Here is a 20,640-nt window from a genome sequence, read left to right as displayed (position 1 = left end):
ATAAAAACACCTGTGGATGGGTTTGTGTTGCGTACTTGTAAGGTGATTCGACCATGACAGAGGACTCTGGATCCAGCAGAAAGTGCTGCTGAGTTACTCTCCCTGTTCTAGTATTTATGGTAATCACAGGGTAGCCCATTTGGAGCACCCAGTGGTTCATGATTTCATTGACTGTGTAAGGAAGATACACATCATTGGCTTCAGCAGCCTGTTGACAGGGTGACAGAAAGAAATAACTCAGTCTACCTAAAATTATTCATACTCATGAGTCTGGAATTTTGTTACATAAGACAGTGAAGCTTCAATAAAAAAACTAACTTATATTAGCACATGCAGCGTTTAATTGAACTGGGAGAAAACATAAGCAGAGGCTCAATCTGTTGGTACAAATTTACTTAGGCCTGCTTATTACCAGTCTATGTCTCTTGAGTAAGAGGATCTGGATTAAAAATGACAATTTCTTCATGCTACTGTTTAATAACTAATTGATGAGCTGTACCAATGCACTCTGTAAGCTTTAGTTTAATACTTAAGTGGAAAAAAGGACCTTCTTCATCTTACCTTTTGTAGATGGTCCCACAGGTCATCCCCCACAGTGTTACCATAGGAAAAGTGATTGAGGTAACTCTAAAGACAAAAACAAAAACATAGTAGCATTTCCAGAGGAAATATGGTAATTTACTGTGTCCAAGAAGAATATTCATCCCCTTGGATGGCTGCCCTTTTTTGATTTTATAAATTAATCATGGTCTGTATAATTTGTCTTTTTATTAAAAAAAAATCTACTAATCTCAAAGTGAAAACATATTTCTATAAATGTATGTAAACTTATCAAAAAATATGTCATGTAAATAAGTGACTGCATATTATAACCCCCCCCCCCCACCCCCAAAAGCGATTGACCTAATTCAGCAGAGGTCCAGCCAATAAGAGCTAGTAGTCTCACGATTATAAATACTGAGATGGATCCCATGAGTGCAGTGAATGTGTCTGAAGTGACTGTAGTATAGAGACACCGGTGTCTGCAAGGTCCAGTCATTTGTTAGTCAATATTCCTGGCTACCATTACACCATGAAGACAAAGGAACACTTTAAGCAACTCAGAGAAATGTTTGACAAGTTTCAGAAGCTAAGGTGGGAGAGACCCTACATACAAAAGCAATTGCTGGGTTTTTCACTAGTCAAGAGAGAAAGCTCATCAAATCTTAACCAGTGTTAATTTTGACAGCTTTTTTAAAATTTTAGTCTCAGTTTTAGTCTTTAGATTAAAAACATTTAAGTTTTAGTCTCATTTTCATCATTTCTACCCTTCATAGTTTTACTTTAGTTTTAGTCGATGAAAACTCAAAAACATTTTAGTCTAGTTTAAGTCCATAAAAAGTCCTCACATTTCAGTCTTAACTTTTTGTACAAACATTTATTCTCTTGCCCGAATCTGGCACCATGTCATGTTAGTGTGTTCTATGAACCCTTCCAAACCTGGGCTCCCTGCCGTCTAAAGCTGAGGTAGAATAGCTACAGATGATTGTATTTTGAAAGATTTACCCAGTGAAGAAATATCATGGATTTTGAATGTCCGACAAAAACTAAATTACATCTTAGTCTAGTTTTGATGAAAACTAAACTTACCCTTGGTCAGTTTTAGTCATTGAAGATCTACCTTTGACTAGTCATTGTCTAGCCTTCCTTATTGAAAAAAGACTCTTGATGAACCTTGTAAGTCATAGTTTTAGTTGACAAAATTAACACTGATCTTAACAGAGTTCACCAAAAGGCATATGGGAGACTCCATGATCAAGTGGAGACAAGTTACTATTACTTTGTAGAAATCTGTTTTTCACTTTAACATATTCGTTTTTTTCTGTCAAAAAAGTCCAATTATATTGATCATGATTGATTTATGAAATCAATAAGAAAGTAAAACATTCAAAGGGGAGAATACTTTTAACAGGCACTAGCTCAACAAGGTGGTTTAGTTGCATATAGAAATACAATCAAAATACAGTCATTCACTTAATGAAATGAAGATCCATATAGACTTAAGTGTCAGTTTGATAAACACAGGATTTTGTGAAAAAGTTTGAAATTCTGAAAATGTAGCTCATTTATAATACTGATTTGTAACAGACATGCAGGCATTTTAAAGATCCTCAGTTTAAGAAGCTGCTTCTGGAATAAAAACAAAACATGTTTCATGCCAATGGGGGAAGCACACAGCTGAGTTTAAAAACTCACATTTAGTCCTTGGACAAAAACAGGCTCTGAGAGGAAATCAGATACCATCCTGAGTACTGCTGCACCCTGCGCCAAAGATAGAAAGGAAAGCGTTAACTTTATATCTATTACAACATGAACCATCACTCAACAATGCTTTGTTTGCTGTCATGTATCCTATAGTAAGACTAGTAGGTGTTGTTTACCTTGCTGTATGAGATGGTATCAAACTGTTCAGTGATCTGGTTTGGCAGGATGATGCTGTCTTCTTTAGAGGACAGAGGATGAGAGGAAGCCAAGGCGTCCACTGCCATCACCTTTTGTACATCATCAAGTACTATCAAATCTTTCTGGAGAAAACACAGACACAACAAACCAGCTGTATCTAAAAGTTTTTTAACCCAAATCCTAGCATTCTAGGTCCTACATGACAAACAGAAATATTACCAAACTGCTCTTGAAGGCAGCTTTAGCCAGCCGCTACAAAACTGGTAGTAGAAGCTGCAATGAACCCTTGGCAGGAAAATGTCCCAAATCTGAGTTTGTCCATTAAAAGTGGTTCTTTTGCAGCTAGCAGGCACAGTCTAATGAAAACATCAGTCATAGATATAATAATAATAATAATAATAATAATAATAATATTACATTGTTTCTAAATGAAAAAAGTTGTTCTCATTGTTAGCTGAGCAGCTTTTCAAGGGAACACAGCGAAAAACATCTGTACGGGATAAAACCAACTGGGCTGGTCCAGATGCTATGGCGACTGCATGCATCAACGAGGGGGCAGCCGGGACAGTACCTGGAGAGATAGACCATGGATATGTCTGGAGCAGGCCTGGATGATGGCCATCAAGAGGCCAGAGCAGTACAGGACCAAGCTTGATGTGCTGAAGTGTAAAACCAGCATATGCTCCCATACCTTCATGAAACTTAATGGAAACACCCAAGTCCTAAATAACATAACAACAACCTTGCAGAGGTTGGCCAGCAGCTCCACACTTCTGATGAATGACTATTTTATTTATTTTCTTTTTTTTCTAACACTGTGAACCTGTTAGAGGAATAAAAACAAGCTATTTTTGTGGACAAACTTGGAATGGTGGCATCAGTGAAGATGTGGCTGCAATAATCTACAGGGGAAGCTCTAAAACTTATGCATGTCGAATATGTGGTTTAAGTTTTCAGTATTAAGCCCAAATGAAAAGAAAAGTTAATTCTCACTATGTTCCATTTCTCCTCAGCAAAATCTGCTCCCAGGTAGGACACATATGAAGCAAAGCCCTCGTTCAGCCACACCTCGTTCCACCAGCGCAGGGTCACCAGGTTACCAAACCACTGCAACAGAGAATCCATTGGTTATAAGACTAAGTAACTAAAAGGTAGGTGAAAGAGTTTTGAAAAAAAAATTAATCATAATTTCACCATGTGTGCGAGTTCATGGGCAATAATAGTGGCAGTGGTCTCTTTATTCCCGTTGGAGGAAGTCACAGGGCTGTAGAGAAGATGGGTCTCTCTGTATGTCACCAAACCCCAGTTCTCCATTGCACCAAAATAGAAGTCTGGCAAAGCAATTTGATCTGTGACGAAGAAAATAGGTTTACCACATATTGAAGGGGCTTACAATAGAAATTTGAAATTTCCTTTTGTAGCCAGAAAATCATCTGTGTCAATTCAAAACCCGTAATGTTAAATCTAACACTTTTTCTGAGTTTATATAATTCTCACTGGGTCTGAGTTAAATTAAGGCTTTGGAATGTATTAGCATGGCTTTTAGCTGTAAAAACAACGAATAGATAGTGTCTTATCCACAGAGCATGTGAAAAGTTCACATGCACACAAAATCATCATCATCATGTGCATTTCGCCTCATGTCTCTGCCCAAATGAGTCCTGGGCCTGAAAATTGTATTTTCTTTATCACTCTATCATGGAGGTGTTGTGATCTTAGCACACAGTCTCTGATGTGCTACTTGTCCTGTGGAAAAAAAAAAGATATTATTTTTTGGCTTGCAACAATCCTGGCCGTTCAAGCGTCTGCATCTCATCAGTGCAATTTCTTTCATGGCTTCAAAATAGGCACTATTAGATTGCCCCATTGTGTTTAACATCTGTTGTAAGGTAGGGTGTCCTCTGCAAGTAAGAAGCCAAGAGCAGAATTTATGGCTATAGGACACTCTCTGACAAGGGTTATCCCACCATCCTGAACTGAAACTCATGTATTTCCAAAGGCAGGAAGTCCCTATCTCAGTAGATAACTTCACATATTGTGCAAACACATTCAACATCAAAAACAACATTCCTCCAGAAACTAAACTCTCTACTCAAGAACACAATAGGGAAATGCTGCCCACATATTCCCCCAGATATAAAAATGGCAGTGGGTTGAGTTGACTCTCTACGAATTGGACTAGCATTGAATGAAACAACATTGTCAAATAACTCCAAGATTGAAGAATTTAAACTCTGAAAGGAGTTAAAATTATGCTTTGGGAGTTAAAATCAACTGAAATGCTAAACCTTGAGATTTCCACTCCAATTTTTGCTAGGTTCTTCATTACAGAATAATGTTGACAATTTTGGACAGGAGAAACAATGTTTAAAATAGTTGTAAAAAACAGACAACAGGTTCCCAAGTTTTGAGTGTCCCACCCTGAGCAGGATGTCACAGGAACAGGCGAGCTGTGGAGATATACTGTAATCCAGGGGGTACGCAAAATTTGACTGCTAAATGTCTTTAAATTATACACTATATTGCCAAAAGTATTCGCTCACCTGCCTTGACTCGCATATGATGTCAAAGTGACATCCCACTCTTAATCCATAGGGTTTAATATGACGTTGGTCCACCCGTTGCAGCTATAAAAGCTTCAACTTTTCTGGGAAGGTTTTCCACACAGTTTAGGAGTGTGTTTATGGGAATTTTGACCACTCTTCCAGAAGCGCATTTGTGAGGTCCCACACTGATGTTGGACGAGAAGGCCTGGCTCTCAGTCTCCACTCTAATTCACCCCAAAGGTGTTCTTCTATTAGGTTGAGGCCAGGACTCTGTGCAGGTCAGTCAAGTTCATCTACACCAAACTCTCTCATCCATGTCTTTATGGACCTTGCTTTGTGCACTGGTGCACAGTCATGTTGGAACAGGAAGGGACCATCCCCAAACTGTTCCCACAAAGCTGGGAGCATGGAATTGTCCAAAATCTCTTGGTATGCTGAAGCATTCAGAGTTCCTTTCACTGGAACTAAGGGGCCAAGCCCAGCTCCTGAAAAACAAGCCCACACCATAATCCCCCCTCCACCAAACTTTACACTTGGCACAATGCAGTCAGACAAGTACCGTTCTCCTGGCAACCGCCAAACCCCAACTCATCCATCAGATTGCCAGATGGAGAAGCGCGATTTGTCACTCCAGAGAACGCCTCTCCACTGCTCTACGCTTTACACCACTGCATCCAATGCTTTGCATTGCACTTGGTGATATATGGCTTGGATGCAGCTGCTCGGCCATGGAAACCCATTCCATGAAGCTCTCTATGCACTGTTCTTGAGCTAATATGAAGGCCACATGAAGTGTGGAGGTCTGCTGACAGAAAGTTGGCAACCTCTGCGCACTATGCGCCTCAGCATCTGCTGACCCTGCTCCATAATTTTTACGTGGCCCACCACTTCGTGGCTGAGTCACTGTCATTCCCAATCGCTTCCACTTCCACTGACAGTTGACTGTGGAATATTTAGGAGCGTGGAAATTTCACAACTGGACTTGTTGCACAGGTGGCATCCTATCACAGTACCACGCTGGAATTCACTGAGCTCCTGAGAGTGGCCCATTCTTTCACAGATGTTTGTAGAAACAGTCTGCATGCCTAGGTGTTTGATTTTATACACCTGTGGCCATGGAAGTGATTGGAACACCTGACTTCAATTATTTGGATGAGTGAGTGAATACTTTTGGCAATATAGTGTATGTATCACCTAATATTAAAAGATACCCAAAAAGTACATTCTGCTTGCCACAATGGCAGATTACTTGCAATGCAGGCCTTATAAATCAACAACAGAAACTTGCTTAAAGGTGAGTTTGTGCAGTGCAGTTTCCTTGATTTTATGCAGGTATTTGAACAGTAACAGCCTCTGTGTACAAAAAACTGTGACATCGGCACAACACAAATTATTAGCAGCACAAGCTAGAGCATCATATCCGTGCAACATCTGAAGAGATCCTAACCTTGCAAAGCAGTTGGATACGCCTGTTTCCTTGTTTCTCACTGGCAAATCCATCTTGCAAAGCTCCCATCTGAACCGTTCAGGCCCGGTTACAAATTGAAAGGACCAATCAGCGACAAGGGGCAGTACTTTCAGGCGCAGCAGAGTCATGACGTAAACAAGCAGCAGCAAGAGCTGGTGCAGTTATGGAGGAAGAAATTAGCATGGATGCTGCTAAAGCGCCAGTTTTATCAGAACTTGACATTTCTTCATTAAAAGGAGAACAACGAACAGCAACAGAGTTGTTTTCTTTTCAAAAATGACAAAAGTTGAATACTTACATGTCTATAGACGCCATGTTTTGCGTTATTCCTCAGTAGTTGCGCACAAGCAGCTAGATAGTGGCTATGTCACGTGTTTTGTTGCTCTGACTGGCCCGAGATGTGACAGACAGAACGTTCGTCCAATCACACTCCGGGTTTTTTTTTTTAAAGCCTCTACCTTTTCTCAGACGTTTCCTATTGAAGCTTTCCCAGAAGCTTTTCCCAGAAGCTTTTCCCAGATGGATGTGTGAAACACATGTGTGACACACATCCATCTGGCATGTCAGGTTAAAGAGATCCCTAATGATGACAGGAGCAGCTCACCTGACTTTTTGAGTGGATAGGAGATGTTATAGTACGACTGGAAAAAGTCCAGTATGGGTCCAGTCACATTGAGGGCGTAGTCCCCCTGCCCCTGCTCGATGGCCGTCCTGCGAGCCCAGATACGGATCTGAATTGAAAACAGCAAAAACCATTGAGTATCATGCATTCAGGGTTTTTTTTATTTCTGTATTTCTAGGAGGTGATGAGCAGGTTCTGCTGAGTATTTGAGTACTTAAGATGCCATTAACAAGTATTCACCCCCTTAGATATTTTACTCTTTTATTGATTTCATAAATCAATCATGGTCAGTATAATTTAGCTTTCTGGACAGTAATATTTTCTTACAATAACATGCATTAGTGTGAAACCAGAAGTCTACAAAGTAATGCCAATCCAATAAAAAAGTAATGTTAAATAGGTGAGTGCATAAATATTCACACCCATCAAGTCAGTATTCAGTAGATCCACATTTGGATCCAATCACAGCACTGAGTATGCATGGTTGGGTTTCAATCAGGCTTTCACATCTGGAGACTGCAGTTTTAATTCATTCATCTTTGTAAGACTGCTCAAGCTCTGTCAGGTTGCACAGGGGTCGGGCGTGAACAACCCTTTTCAAGTCCAACTAAAACTTCTCTTCTGGATTGAGATCAGGGCTTTCACTAAGCCACTCCAGGACATTCACCTTGTAGTCCTTGAAACATAGTCAGGCCGTGTTGTCAGGCTCTGTTATAATATGTATCAATTTTACTGCTTTTACAGTTTTACAGCTGGTTTTACCTTGCTTTACTGTCTGTTTTTGCCCTCTTATTTACATTTTACTGCTTTTTCTCATTCATCTCCTGTTTTGTTTTTATTCCTCCTTGTTTCTCTTTTAATTTCTCATGTTTTAATTCTGGTCCTCTCTGTCTCAGCCTGTGTAGCTGGGTTCCTGCATTGCCTGGGTTCCTATTTTTTTATGGTACTTGGTGTCTGTGTCTTGCCTGCATCCTGAAGATGTTCATGATGTCTTAGTTGTGTAGAATGGCTTCATGTCTGCACTCTGATTGATATCTGTGATGTCTTAGTTTGCATGGCATCACATGACGTCTAGGTTTTGATGTATATTGATCTTGATGAATTATTATCTTATCCATATTCATGCATATTCTGCACTTGTCAAAGCACTTTGTAAACCCATGTTTTTAAAAGTGCTATACAAATAAAGTTATTATTATAAAGTTATTATTTCTGTGTAGCTTTCCCTGTATGCTTAGGTCATTAGCTTGCTGGAAAATAAATCTTCTCCCAAGCTGTTCTTCTTTTGCAGATTGAATAAGATTATTTTCCAGGATTTCCCTATATTTTGCCACATTAACCCCCTACTTTTACAAGCCTTCCAGGGTCAGCTGCTGAGAAGCATCCCCACAGTATGATGCTGCCACCATGGTGCTTCACAGTAGGGATGGTGTGTTTGTGGTGACGTGCAGTGTTTGGTCTTAGCCAAACATAACATCTTGTCTGATGTACAATTTTGGTCTCATTAGACCAAAGAACTTTCTTCCACTTGACCATGAAGTCCCTTATAAGCCTTTACATTGCATACTTAAGTTTAAGAAATCTGTTATCACTTTGACATTTACACATTTTTATGTGTTATTTTGTCAACATAGTCACATTATATTGACCAGGATTGTTTTATAAATCAGTAAAAGGGTAACACGTCCCAGGGGGTAAACCATTTTTACATGAACTTTATTCAGCTTTGGCTGAGTTCTGTAGTGTTTTGGCTTTGTTACCTGAAAAAAGTGTAAGAGCCACAACCTAAGGCCAAATTTATTAAGCGTTTAAATTTTGTCGTTCTTAAGTTTTACAGAGAGTTGCTTGGGAGTATTCGTACGAATGTTGAGAATATGTAGGTTTCAAGTGGCGTGTTCCCTTTAAGACTGAGTGACATCACAGGCTTGGATGTAGAGATGAGAGCGAGAGCTGCTTGCAGCAGGGGAGCACATACTATGTCATGGTGTATATTTTATTTTTTGTCTTTAAACCCTTTATTGAACCAGAGAACATCTCCTGTCTTTCACTTTAGATTTAAGTGACTGCCTACAGCTCTAGGATGGCATTTTTGACATTCTGAAGGAATGCTCCTACAAAAAGTTTCTTCAGTCTGTATGTTTGTTTTCAGTTAAATGTGGTAGTACATTATATTTGGATTAACATAAAAACATGTTCTCTAGAGACTTTGGGCACTACTGTATAAATGTAATCTAAATTAAATATCAGTGCTATCAGTGCTAAGATAGTTACCAGAGTGTCTCCTTGTGTATCGTTGATGTGCATGTAGTCAGAGACGATGATGGCTAGCAGATAGCTGGACATTTTCTCTGTGGGCTCAAATGTTGTCTGTGTCACTGCTCCTCCATCTATAGTGGTGTTAACAATACCTGAGAGGAACAAATATACAGATAAATACACCTGATGTCAATTTAACTATAACAACTATTTTAACAGACATTTTGAAAGCACTTTATTTTGTGGAAGTTTGATACTGTATTATTTTTCTGTGACTTGCATTTATATCCTTGATCACAGAAAGTATTTGTTTTATTCACAAATCAAAGCAGTATGAAATTTTTGAGCATATAACATGTTGCTAATTTATCTGAAATCATATGACTGTAAAGCCATTCTAGTTTCAGATCAACATATAAGACTTTTTAGAGTTAGCAAATATATATATTTTTTTATTAGTTTTCTTATTCAGCACAGAGATACCAAAATAAACAAGTCCTTTGCATGTCATCAGCAACGTTTTAACAGAACTATGGATTCAAAGCTGTCTTTCTTCTGAGTTTTATTGTAGGTTGTTGTGTGTATTGTGATCGCTGCTCTATAATAGTGCTGTCATTTAAAAGCTAGTTTATTCAAAGCCAATCATTTTTAGGCAATAAAATCCAAAAGCAGAAAGCAGGAGGTGGCAGGTGAATGCAGGATGTGATGAGAAAGAGAGGGCAGCAGTAGAGTTTGTCTCTTGAGGGAGTGAAAATTCATAGAAGGCAGAATTTTAGGTCTGTCTAGTCAGTAAAAGGCTGGTAACAACTGAGAGATGCAGGTAGATACGGGATGGAAATTTGCTGTGCTGTGGGAGAAAGTCCGCACTAATCTAAGGCCTGAACTGTAAAATCATGCCATGCTAGAGCAAATTTGCTCATGTACTCAGTCCAATGCAGTAGCTGGAAGTATGAGTATAACTGGTTTAAAGTTAAAGAAAGAGAAGGGGCAACTACGGCAACCACTTGGGTTGTATAGTGGCAGTATATTCAGAACTGGGCCACATTTCTTTATTAAAACAAGAGCTTAGAGCCACACTGAAAGTTGTTTTGGCTCATAAGTTTTACAATAAGCAGCACCATTCATAAACTCAGGTTTCTACCAGAGCTGCACATGCCTACCACTTCAATTTGTTTTGTCCCAGAATGGTCTTGAATGAATGTGACGGACAGAACATTCGTCCAATCACTTTTGATAATTTTTTGAAAAGTCCTGCCCTTCCCAAATGCTTGTATCGAGGTTTCCAAGATGAATGTGAAATATATGGATAATTGAGAGTCTATCTGGTGTGTCAGGTTATGTACTGTACTATGCCTGAGTCTGCAAGGATTGAGCCCAGGTAATTCTTCCTAATTATTTCTTGCAGAGTTTAAATGTTAATTCAACCCATGATCTTGCATTCACACATACTCTGCTTTGGGTTTTCAGTGGATTTTTTTGGGCAGTTTTGTGCATTGTATGACAACACCTTATATAAGCTCAATTTTGTTTGTACCCACTTATTTCCATGCCATTTGACAGGGCCACAGTGCCAACAGGGTGGATGAGAGTTATGTGGAAAACTGCTTTCATCGCCGGCTCATCGAAACAAGGGAATGTTTTTCTGGCATGAGTTGGATGCATCTGAGAGGTAGCAACAACCCTGAAAACAAATTAAATACTTTAAATAAATCCAAATAATACTCTTGAAGGACAAATTTAAAGAAAAGTTTAAGAAAAAGGTTAACAGAGAATGTACTTTCGGACTCCATCTTCCTCATATTCGCTCCGGTAAAAACCTGCCAGATCATCTGCTAGCTCTCCAGTGAACTCTGTGTACAGCTCGTACGTCTGGTTTGGAGTTAATTTATCACTCAGGTGGATCACCAGAAACTGGGTCTCAGGCTGCAGCCGGGTCTTCTCAATGGTGGGAGCAGATCCTCCATCTAGGGAAGAAACATTGGTTCGAAAGATTGCACAGAAAAGGTACACAATAACCTTTGACATTTTAGTTTCAGTTGCTTTCAGATGCTGGTGTTTGACATCCAACAGCACGTCTGAATCATCAAATGCTGCTGCAGTGTGAGGGTTTGTCTTACATATGATCATTTTAGTTGAACTAATAATCAAAATTATTGGTGTTTTTGTGGAGATTGGTTCAATTCAAAAGTAACACATCCACATTATATTAAAAAAATATTGTTTTCAGCAACTATGTTAAGATAAGCCCATTTAGGATTTCTTTGAAATTGAATTGAACAAGAAAGTTAAATGAAAATAATTAGCAATTACAAATGTTAAAAATATCAGAGAGGACTCGACAACCCATACGATTGCAATGTCTGAGTTTCATTTGAAAAACAATACCACATCTGTAGTTACCAAATTTCTCAGGACAACTAAAACAAATGAAAATGAAAAGAAAAGGGGACAAAAAATAAAAAATACTATCAATTTGTAAGAAGGGTTTCATTGTCTAGTTTAAGCATGTCTTCTATGTCTTCTGTACCTGCAGCATTGAGCCTGGCGATGTATTTGTTCTCCAGCTTTGTGTAGTTGAGTTTGTTGGAGTGAATCAGGATCAGATCTGTCGCATCCACACACTGAAAGTTCACAGTGGAATGGCCTGAAAAAAACACAGATTGAAAGGACATGAAGACTAGAAAATGTATATCCATCCATCCATCCATCCAACCAGCCATCCATCCATCTATCATCCATCCATGCATCCTTTCATCCATCCATTCAATCATCCATCCATCCATCCATCCATCTATTCAGTCATCCATCCATCCATCTATTCAGTCATCCATCCATCCATCTATTCAGTCATCCATCCATCCATCTATTCAGTCATCTATCCATCCATCTATTCAATCATCCATCCATCCATTCAGTCATCCATCCAGTCATCCATCCATCCATCTATTCAGTCATCCATCCATCCATTCAGTCATCCATCCAGTCATCCATCCATCTATTCAGTCATCCATCTATCCATCCAGTCATCCATCCAGTCATCCATCCATCTATTCAGTCATCCATCCATCCATTCAGTCATCCATCCAGTCATCCATCCATCCATCCATCAAATCATCCATCCATCCACCCAACCATCCATCCATCCATCCATCCATTCAATCAATCAACCATTTAATCATCTATCCATCTAACCATCCATTCATCTATCCATCTATTCAATTATCCATCTTTCCATCCATCCATTCATCCTTTCATCTTTCCATCCATCCATCAATCCATTCATCCATCCATCTATTCAGTCATCCATCCATCCATTCAGTCAGCCATCCATCTATCATCCATCCATTCAATCACCCATCCGTTTGTCCATCCACCCATCCATCCATGAGTAAAGCACTTGGCAGCATTTAGTAAAAAAGAAAAAAAAGAAATCTACTTAATTGCCAACCATGACAGCCACATTTGAAATGGATTTATAGTCCCAGTGAAAGTAAAAACCGTGAAAGTAATTACATCCCCAATTCCAAAAAAAGTTAGAGCATTTTGTAATCTCTATATGAATACAGAATGGAAGGATTTGCAAATTTCATAAATAAATTAGTTATTTTATTCATGGTAGAACATGAACAACATACCAGATGTTGAAACTGAGACATTTTACCTTTTCAAGAAAAATCTATACTCATTTTGAAATAGATGATACAAACACATCTCAAAAAAGGGTAGGGGCAACAAAGGGCTGGAATAAAAGTGGAACTATCAAGAACAAGATTTTTCAACTATCAAGCTCAGTTGGCAGGTCAGTAACATGACTGGGTGTAAAAGGAGCATTTTTGAAAGGCAGGGTCTCTCAGAATTCAAAGTAGGCAGAGGTTCACCAATCTTTGAAAAACTGAGTAACAATTGCTTGAGAGTTCAGTGTTAGTCATAAGCTAGTGACTCTTAAACTAGTCTTGGAGGTCCTACGCTCATGACTGAAGAAAATGTTTATCCATGCCTTAACCCTTTAATACATGAATAATGTGAAAAACATGGAGGTTCTTATTTTGACCGTAATCATGCCAAAACTAAAACCCATAAACATTTCAGTGTTTCATCTAAAAGTTATCATCTACTTACCATCATGAAAGGTTTTTTCAATCAGTCCATGTTCAGTAAAACTATGACCCTCTGTCCTGAGTGACTGCAAACTTGGCTGCACTCAAGCTTGTAGTAGCGCCATCTTGTGGCATAATTCAGTATTTTAAAAGTTTTGTTCCGACTGCTCTTAAGGCTTCTGAACTGGACCTGAAGGGAGCTGACCTTTTTCAATGATTGGTAAGGCTTTGGATGAATTGTTGTTATAAAAATGTGTTAAAAAACAAATTGACATGCTTGATTTCTACAGAATTTATTCCCTTATTGTAGCTGCCTTTTGTTTTTAAGTCCTGTCGAGTGGTCATCACCTGTGACTTTGAAGAAGTCTGAGATGCATAAAAAAAGACTGCAGCTACTGTGCAGATGTGATGAAGGAGAAGTCTGTTCACCTGTAAAAATATAAAGGCCGGTAATTGGGTCAGGGCTTAGACGAGGCCACAAGGTGATGTTGTAGGAGTCAGGGACCAAATCAGCAGGAAGACGATAACTGAGGAGAATAAACACAAAGATAAATAACTAAATATAATCATGAGTTGAGTTTGTTTATTCAAGACCTTCAATATTCATATATTTATAGGAGAAGCAGAGTAGAAGCAAAGTAACACCGTTCTACAAAGCCATTTATGCAAAATCAATTTGCTCTAAAAATGTTGTGTCCCTTGTAGACAAAGAAGAAAAACGACTTTTTTAAGTTTCAGAATACCCTCAGGGATTGTCAGTCAAACCAGGGCCCCATTAAAGATTTCATCATAATTAAACTGTATTTGTATATTGAAACAAATGTGCTACATTATGACTAGTCATAGACATACACTCACTGGCCACTTTATTAGGTACACCTTGTTAAGACCCCTTTTGCCTTCAGAACTGCCTTAAATCTTTGTTGCACTCTCAAAGTAATTTAAATCTCCTTTTCTTCTCCATTCTGATGCTCAGTTTGAACTTCAGCAAGTCATTTTGACCACATCAACATTCCTTAATGCATTGAGTTGCTGCCATATGATCCATGTGATTGGCTGACTTGTTTTTAATCTATCTATCTATCTATCTATCTATCTATAAGCAATTGAACAGGTGTACCTAATAATGTGGCAACGTGAATGAATGTAAATTCAAGCGGTATAATCCATGCTCTTTAGAGCTTGTAGCCTCTTCCAACTGGCAATTGGTGAGAGGCGGGATCCACCCTGGACTGGTCACCAGTCAATCACAGGGTTGCCATATAGAGACAGACAACCAGGCATGCTCACATCTACAGCTAATTTTGGGTGATTAACCAGTTAACCTAACAATCATGTCTTTGGCAGTGGGGGAAGCCAGAGTACCCAGAGAGAACTCACACATGCATAGGGAGAACATGCAAACTCCACACAGAAAGGCCCTGACCACGAAGCAAACCAGGAATCCTCTTGCTGTGAGGCAACAGCGCTAACCCTTGCGCCACCGTGCAGCCCCATTTTGATGAAATCTATGGTAAAATTCACTGTGTTTATGGTGTGTGATAGAGCACTGTATTTGTGTTTATCTAAAAATAAATATACAAGAAACAAGAAGAATCCTGTAATTAAAAAAAAAATGAAGTACTTCAAACTAAAAGGAAACTTTCTGACTTTGTTAATCATTTTAACTATAATTAAATTCTCCCTGAAACATCATAAATATAAATTTTATGTCTGAACATCTTTGCTAATGCTTTTTCATTTTCATTTTCATCCAGTTTTTGATTTATTTCAAGTGAAAGTAACTTTAGTTGGAAAACACAGGGAGCTGTAGTAGTATTTATGACTTATTTGTGACATAATAATTCATTTCATATTTACTGTTCCCAGGTCAGAGTTATAGAGTTGCACATAACTTGTATATATGTTTTTACAAAAGTTGTCGGCATTAATGCATTAGTCAGTAATGAATCCTATTAAGATCCACAGGTATTCCATTCATGTCTTAAAACTCATTAACTGCATGCTTTATTCTCCCTTTCAGCACACTTGATTAAGAAACTGCAACATCCCCAGCAGCCACACCACTGCTCCTTATGTGTCATTTCACCTTAAAAACACTCACAGACAGCTCAGTGGACAAGTCAGGAGTCATCTGCCCCCTTTGTTATCAATTCTGGGCATGTTTATTGTTCCTTTACTTTCCCATTCAATCCACAACAAGTTCATTTTACATGTGAAGTTCATGATGAAACCCTTAAAAAACACAGAGTGTAAGGATTTTAAGTGCCATTGATAACATGTTTGAAAAGAGAGAGAGTGACATATTCCTCTCCATCAGTTCCACTTTTTACAAAGAATAACCTCCTGGAACTCACTCATACCACTTAGCCCCCCGGTTGCAATTTTCACCACACCATAGTTTATATGTCATCATTCTACAAAGCTGCAAAAGTGCCCAGCACTTAAATAGTGTCCTACCTGTCCCAAGGGTCCTTGTCTCGTTTTGTCAGGGCAAGAGTCCACAACGTGACGATTGTTACAACCGAGGCTATGGCTAATATTATACCCAGAATACACAGCTTGCTGACTATGCATTTTAGCGCCATGACTACACTAATAGTGGCTCTGTGCTGAGAGTCTTCTCAAGTCTTCTCAAGTATCAAAACAGACAGGGGGATTTCCAGCCTATAAATACTTGTCCAGTATAGGAGTCCTCTCACTGGTAGAAAAAATGGATGATATATTAAGGCGGAAGAGCTGTCATGAGAACGGCGTGGCTGGGAATCGTTGATAACCATCTGAGTCAATAAACTGATGGATTATTTACTCAAGATTTAGTGAATGTTTTCATAACTGTTATAAAGTGTTGTATGTTGCAGTATTCACTGGACTATGACGGAAAGATTTTATTGTCTTTGTCTCGGTGTTCACGAGTAAATCTTTTCTTCCCTTCCCAGACTAATGGAAAGTACGGAAGAGTATTGGGGCCACTGAAAAAAAAAAATTGAGACGAAAATTTTTTTTTTTCACTTGTGAGAAAAAAGTCAGAATTCTGAGATTAAGGTCAGAATTTTAAGAAAAAAGTCAGAATGCTGAGATTAAAGTCAGAATTCTGAGAAAAAAGTCAGAATGCTGAGATTAAAGTCAGAATTCTGAGTTTAAAGTCAGAATTCTGAGAAAAAAAGTCAGAATTCTGAGATTAAAGTCAGAATTCTGAGTTTAAAGTCAGAATGCTGAGATTAAAGTCAGAATTCTGAGAAAAAAGTCAGAATGCTGAGATTAAAGTCAGAATTCTGAGTTTAAAGTCAGAATTCTGAGAAAAAAAGTCAGAATTCTGAGATTAAAGTCAGAATTCTGAGTTTAAAGTCAGAGATCTGAGATTAAAGTCAGAATTCTGAAAAAAAAAATTAAAGTCAGAATTCTGAGAAAAAGGTCAGAATTCTGAGATTAAAGTCAGAATTCTGAGTTTAAAGTCAGAATTCTGAGATTAAAGTCAGAATTCTGAGAAAAAGGTCAGGATTCTGAGAAAAAGGTCCGAATTTTGAGAAAAAAGTCAGAATTCTGAAAAAAAAATTGAGACTTTTTTTTTTTCATTTGAAGAAAAAAGTCAGAATTCTGAGATTAAGGTCAGAATTTTAAGAAAAAAGTCAGAATGCTGAGATTAAAGTCAGAATTCTGAGTTTAAAGTCAGAATTCTGAGAAAAAAAGTCAGAATTCTGAGATTAAAGTCAGAATTCTGAGTTTAAAGTCAGAATGCTGAGATTAAAGTCAGAATTCTGAGAAAAAAGTCAGAATGCTGAGATTAAAGTCAGAATTCTGAGTTTAAAGTCAGAATTCTGAGAAAAAAAGTCAGAATTCTGAGATTAAAGTCAGAATTCTGAGTTTAAAGTCAGAGATCTGAGATTAAAGTCAGAATTCTGAAAAAAAAAATTAAAGTCAGAATTCTGAGAAAAAGGTCAGAATTCTGAGATTAAAGTCAGAATTCTGAGTTTAAAGTCAGAATTCTGAGAAAAAAAGTCAGAATTCTGAGATTAAAGTCAGAATTCTGAGTTTAAAGTCAGAATGCTGAGATTAAAGTCAGAATTCTGAGAAAAAAGTCAGAATGCTGAGATTAAAGTCAGAATTCTGAGTTTAAAGTCAGAATTCTGAGAAAAAAAGTCAGAATTCTGAGATTAAAGTCAGAATTCTGAGTTTAAAGTCAGAGATCTGAGATTAAAGTCAGAATTCTGAAAAAAAAAATTAAAGTCAGAATTCTGAGAAAAAGGTCAGAATTCTGAGATTAAAGTCAGAATTCTGAGTTTAAAGTCAGAATTCTGAGATTAAAGTCAGAATTCTGAGAAAAAGGTCAGGATTCTGAGAAAAAGGTCCGAATTTTGAGAAAAAAGTCAGAATTCTGAAAAAAAAATTGAGACTTTTTTTTTTTCATTTGAAGAAAAAAGTCAGAATTCTGAGATTAAGGTCAGAATTTTAAGAAAAAAGTCAGAATGCTGAGATTAAAGTCAGAATTCTGAGTTTAAAGTCAGAATTCTGAGAAAAAAAGTCAGAATTCTGAGATTAAAGTCAGAATTCTGAGTTTAAAGTCAGAATGCTGAGATTAAAGTCAGAATTCTGAGAAAAAAGTCAGAATGCTGAGATTAAAGTCAGAATTCTGAGTTTAAAGTCAGAATTCTGAGAAAAAAAGTCAGAATTCTGAGATTAAAGTCAGAATTCTGAGTTTAAAGTCAGAGATCTGAGATTAAAGTCAGAATTCTGAAAAAAAAAATTAAAGTCAGAATTCTGAGAAAAAGGTCAGAATTCTGAGATTAAAGTCAGAATTCTGAGTTTAAAGTCAGAATTCTGAGATTAAAGTCAGAATTCTGAGAAAAAGGTCAGGATTCTGAGAAAAAGGTCCGAATTTTGAGAAAAAAGTCAGAATTCTGAAAAAAAAATTGAGACTTTTTTTTTTTCATTTGAAGAAAAAAGTCAGAATTCTGACTTTTTTTCTCAGAATTCTGACTTTAATCTCAGAATTCTGACTTTAAACTCAGAATTCTGACTTCAATCTCAGAATTCTGACTTTTCTTAGAATTCTGACTTTAATCTCAGAATTCTGACTTTAATCTCAGAATTCTGACACGTCTCAGAATTCTGACTTTAATCTCAGAATTCTGACTTTAAACTCAGAATTCTGACTTCAATCTCAGAATTCTGACTTTTCTCAGAATTCTGACTTTAAACTCAGAATTCTGACTTTTCTCAGAATTCTGACTTCAATCTCAGAATTCTGACTTTTTTCTCAGAATTCTGACTTTAAACTCAGAATTCTGACTTCAATCTCAGAATTCTGACTTTTCTCAGAATTCTGACTTTTTTCTCAAAATTCTGACCTTTTTCTCAGAATTCTGACTTTAATCTCAGAATTCTGACTTTAAACTCAGAATTCTGACTTTAATCTCAGAATTCTGACCTTTTTCTCAGAATTCTGTCTTTATTTTTATTTTTTTCAGAATTCTGACTTTAACCTAAGAATTCTGACTTTTTTCTCACAAGTGAAAAAAAAATTTGTCTCAATTTTTTTTTTCAGTGGCCCTAATACTCTTCCGTGGAAAGGCTTCTACACTGAAAGAAGTGATTGTACATTGCTCTGAATCGCAGTTGATGTTTACATGCAATCGTTTTAGTCTAAACAAGTGCTACTCTGCAAATCTACACTAGTGTTTGATGACATAGAGTGCCATAAAAAAGTATTTTTCTTCTTGATTTCTTTCTTTCATATTCGCCATATTAAAATGTTTCAGATCATAAAACTAATTTTGGAAATAAATAAAGATAATGATTAAATAAAAAATGCAGTTTTTAAATGATGATTTAAATTATTTTAGGGAGAAAAGGGCCACCAAACCTAACTGTCCCATATATAAAAATTTAAGGCTATATATAATTATGGTGTCAGGTGTGGTGAAAAACTCCAAACGAGGACCCAAATTCAGAAAAATTAACAAAAATCCAGGAAAATCTTTGACAAAACTTACTTTACACAAAAAATAAAGCAGGTAACAAAGGTCTCAGAAAACACAAGGAGGACTAACAGCAATGCAGACAACAAACAATGAACTGACACAACACAGGGAGAAACACTGAACCTAAATACACAGGGAGTGATTGCAGACAGAGACAGGTGTGACTAACGGGACGAAACTAGTGAGGGTAAACAACATGGAGGGAAACTCAGGCAGGAAGAAAACTAGAATCACACACACACACACACACACAAGGGAATGAAACTACAAAATAAAACAGGAAACTTCACAATGCACAAGAACACTAGAGAAAGTGGAAGATATCCAAAACATAAGTAACACTAGGAGGGGAGCAGGGAAACAAATACAAACACAGGTAGTTAAACTAGACATGAAACACAGGGGAAAAGGAACAAATGCCAACACTCATTAATACCTTTCCATGCGGATTTTGCATGTTCTCCCCGTGCACGTGTGGGTTCTCTCTGGGTACTCCGACTTCCTCCCACCACCAAAAACTCATCAGGTTAATTGGTGACTCTAAAATTGACTGTGGGTGTGAATGTGAGTGTGCCCAGTTGTCTGTCTCTATATGTCAGCCCTGTGATTGGCTGGCGACCAGTAAGGGGTGTACCCCACCTCTCACCCAGTGACTGCTGGGATAGGCTCCAGCCCCCCTGCGACCCCCAACGACATAAGCGGTATAGAAAGTGGATCAATGGACATAATAAATCAAAACCTGGAACATGACAAATGGCTACCTAGTTGGTTGGGACACCCTTGGTGGCAACAGTTGCAAGAAAGCATTTGAAAAAAAAACTGACACTGTATCATTCACATCAGTGCCCACTCTTCTTTGCATAATGTTTTTATTTAACCACATTGGAGAGTTTTTGGGTATTTTAGAAAACGCTTTGTTAGTTTTACACCAGATTTAACCCTCCAAAAAGTTCAACTTTTGTCTCAGTCTAGATAATATTTCCTCAAAAGCCTTGAGGATCATCAAGATGTGTTTAGTCAAATGTGAAACGAGTCTTTTGTTCTTGTTGGTCAGCAGTGGTTTTGGCCTTGGAACTCTCCCATGGATGCCATTTTTGCCCAGTCTCCAGTCATTATTGTTGAATCATGAGCACTGAGTCAGGTAAGGTCTGCAGGCCTTTAGATGTTGTTCTGTGGTTTTTTTGTGACCTCCTGGCTGAGTCGTTGATGCACTCTTGGAGTAATTTTA

The 20,640-nt window shown here is 37.8% G+C and overlaps 1 protein-coding gene across 3 annotated transcripts in view; it reads right to left on the bottom strand.

The window, feature by feature from the left end:
• Window positions 1–19,896, bottom strand: part of LOC121514524 (aminopeptidase N-like) — a 30,213-nt gene extending 10,317 nt beyond the window's left edge. The window contains exons 1-13 of one of the 3 annotated variants that reach the window (XM_041794668.1): window positions 19,849–19,896; window positions 13,780–13,958; window positions 11,862–11,978; window positions 11,112–11,298; window positions 10,873–11,015; window positions 9,350–9,486; window positions 7,061–7,187; window positions 3,637–3,791; window positions 3,436–3,549; window positions 2,421–2,564; window positions 2,236–2,301; window positions 562–627; window positions 36–208 (exon numbers count right to left, since the gene is read on the bottom strand). In XM_041794668.1, the coding sequence (XP_041650602.1) occupies window positions 36–208; window positions 562–627; window positions 2,236–2,301; window positions 2,421–2,564; window positions 3,436–3,549; window positions 3,637–3,791; window positions 7,061–7,187; window positions 9,350–9,486; window positions 10,873–11,015; window positions 11,112–11,298; window positions 11,862–11,978; window positions 13,780–13,958; window positions 19,849–19,856 (1,616 nt within the window). In that variant the 5' untranslated portion in view covers window positions 19,857–19,896. Of the gene's footprint in view, window positions 1–35; window positions 209–561; window positions 628–2,235; window positions 2,302–2,420; window positions 2,565–3,435; window positions 3,550–3,636; window positions 3,792–7,060; window positions 7,188–9,349; window positions 9,487–10,872; window positions 11,016–11,111; window positions 11,299–11,861; window positions 11,979–13,779; window positions 13,959–15,891; window positions 16,050–19,848 lie in introns of those variants that run through there. The other 2 variants (XM_041794666.1, XM_041794667.1) reach the window with 2 other exon arrangements.
• Between the last annotated feature and the right edge of the window lie 744 nt (window positions 19,897–20,640).

Source organism: Cheilinus undulatus, linkage group 9 (assembly GCF_018320785.1).
Source record: "Cheilinus undulatus linkage group 9, ASM1832078v1, whole genome shotgun sequence".
In the NCBI taxonomy this organism is placed as follows: Eukaryota; Metazoa; Chordata; class Actinopteri; order Labriformes; family Labridae; genus Cheilinus; species Cheilinus undulatus.
The sequence above is the reverse complement of the archived record's forward strand: the minus strand, read 5'-3'. Positions and strand labels throughout refer to the sequence as shown.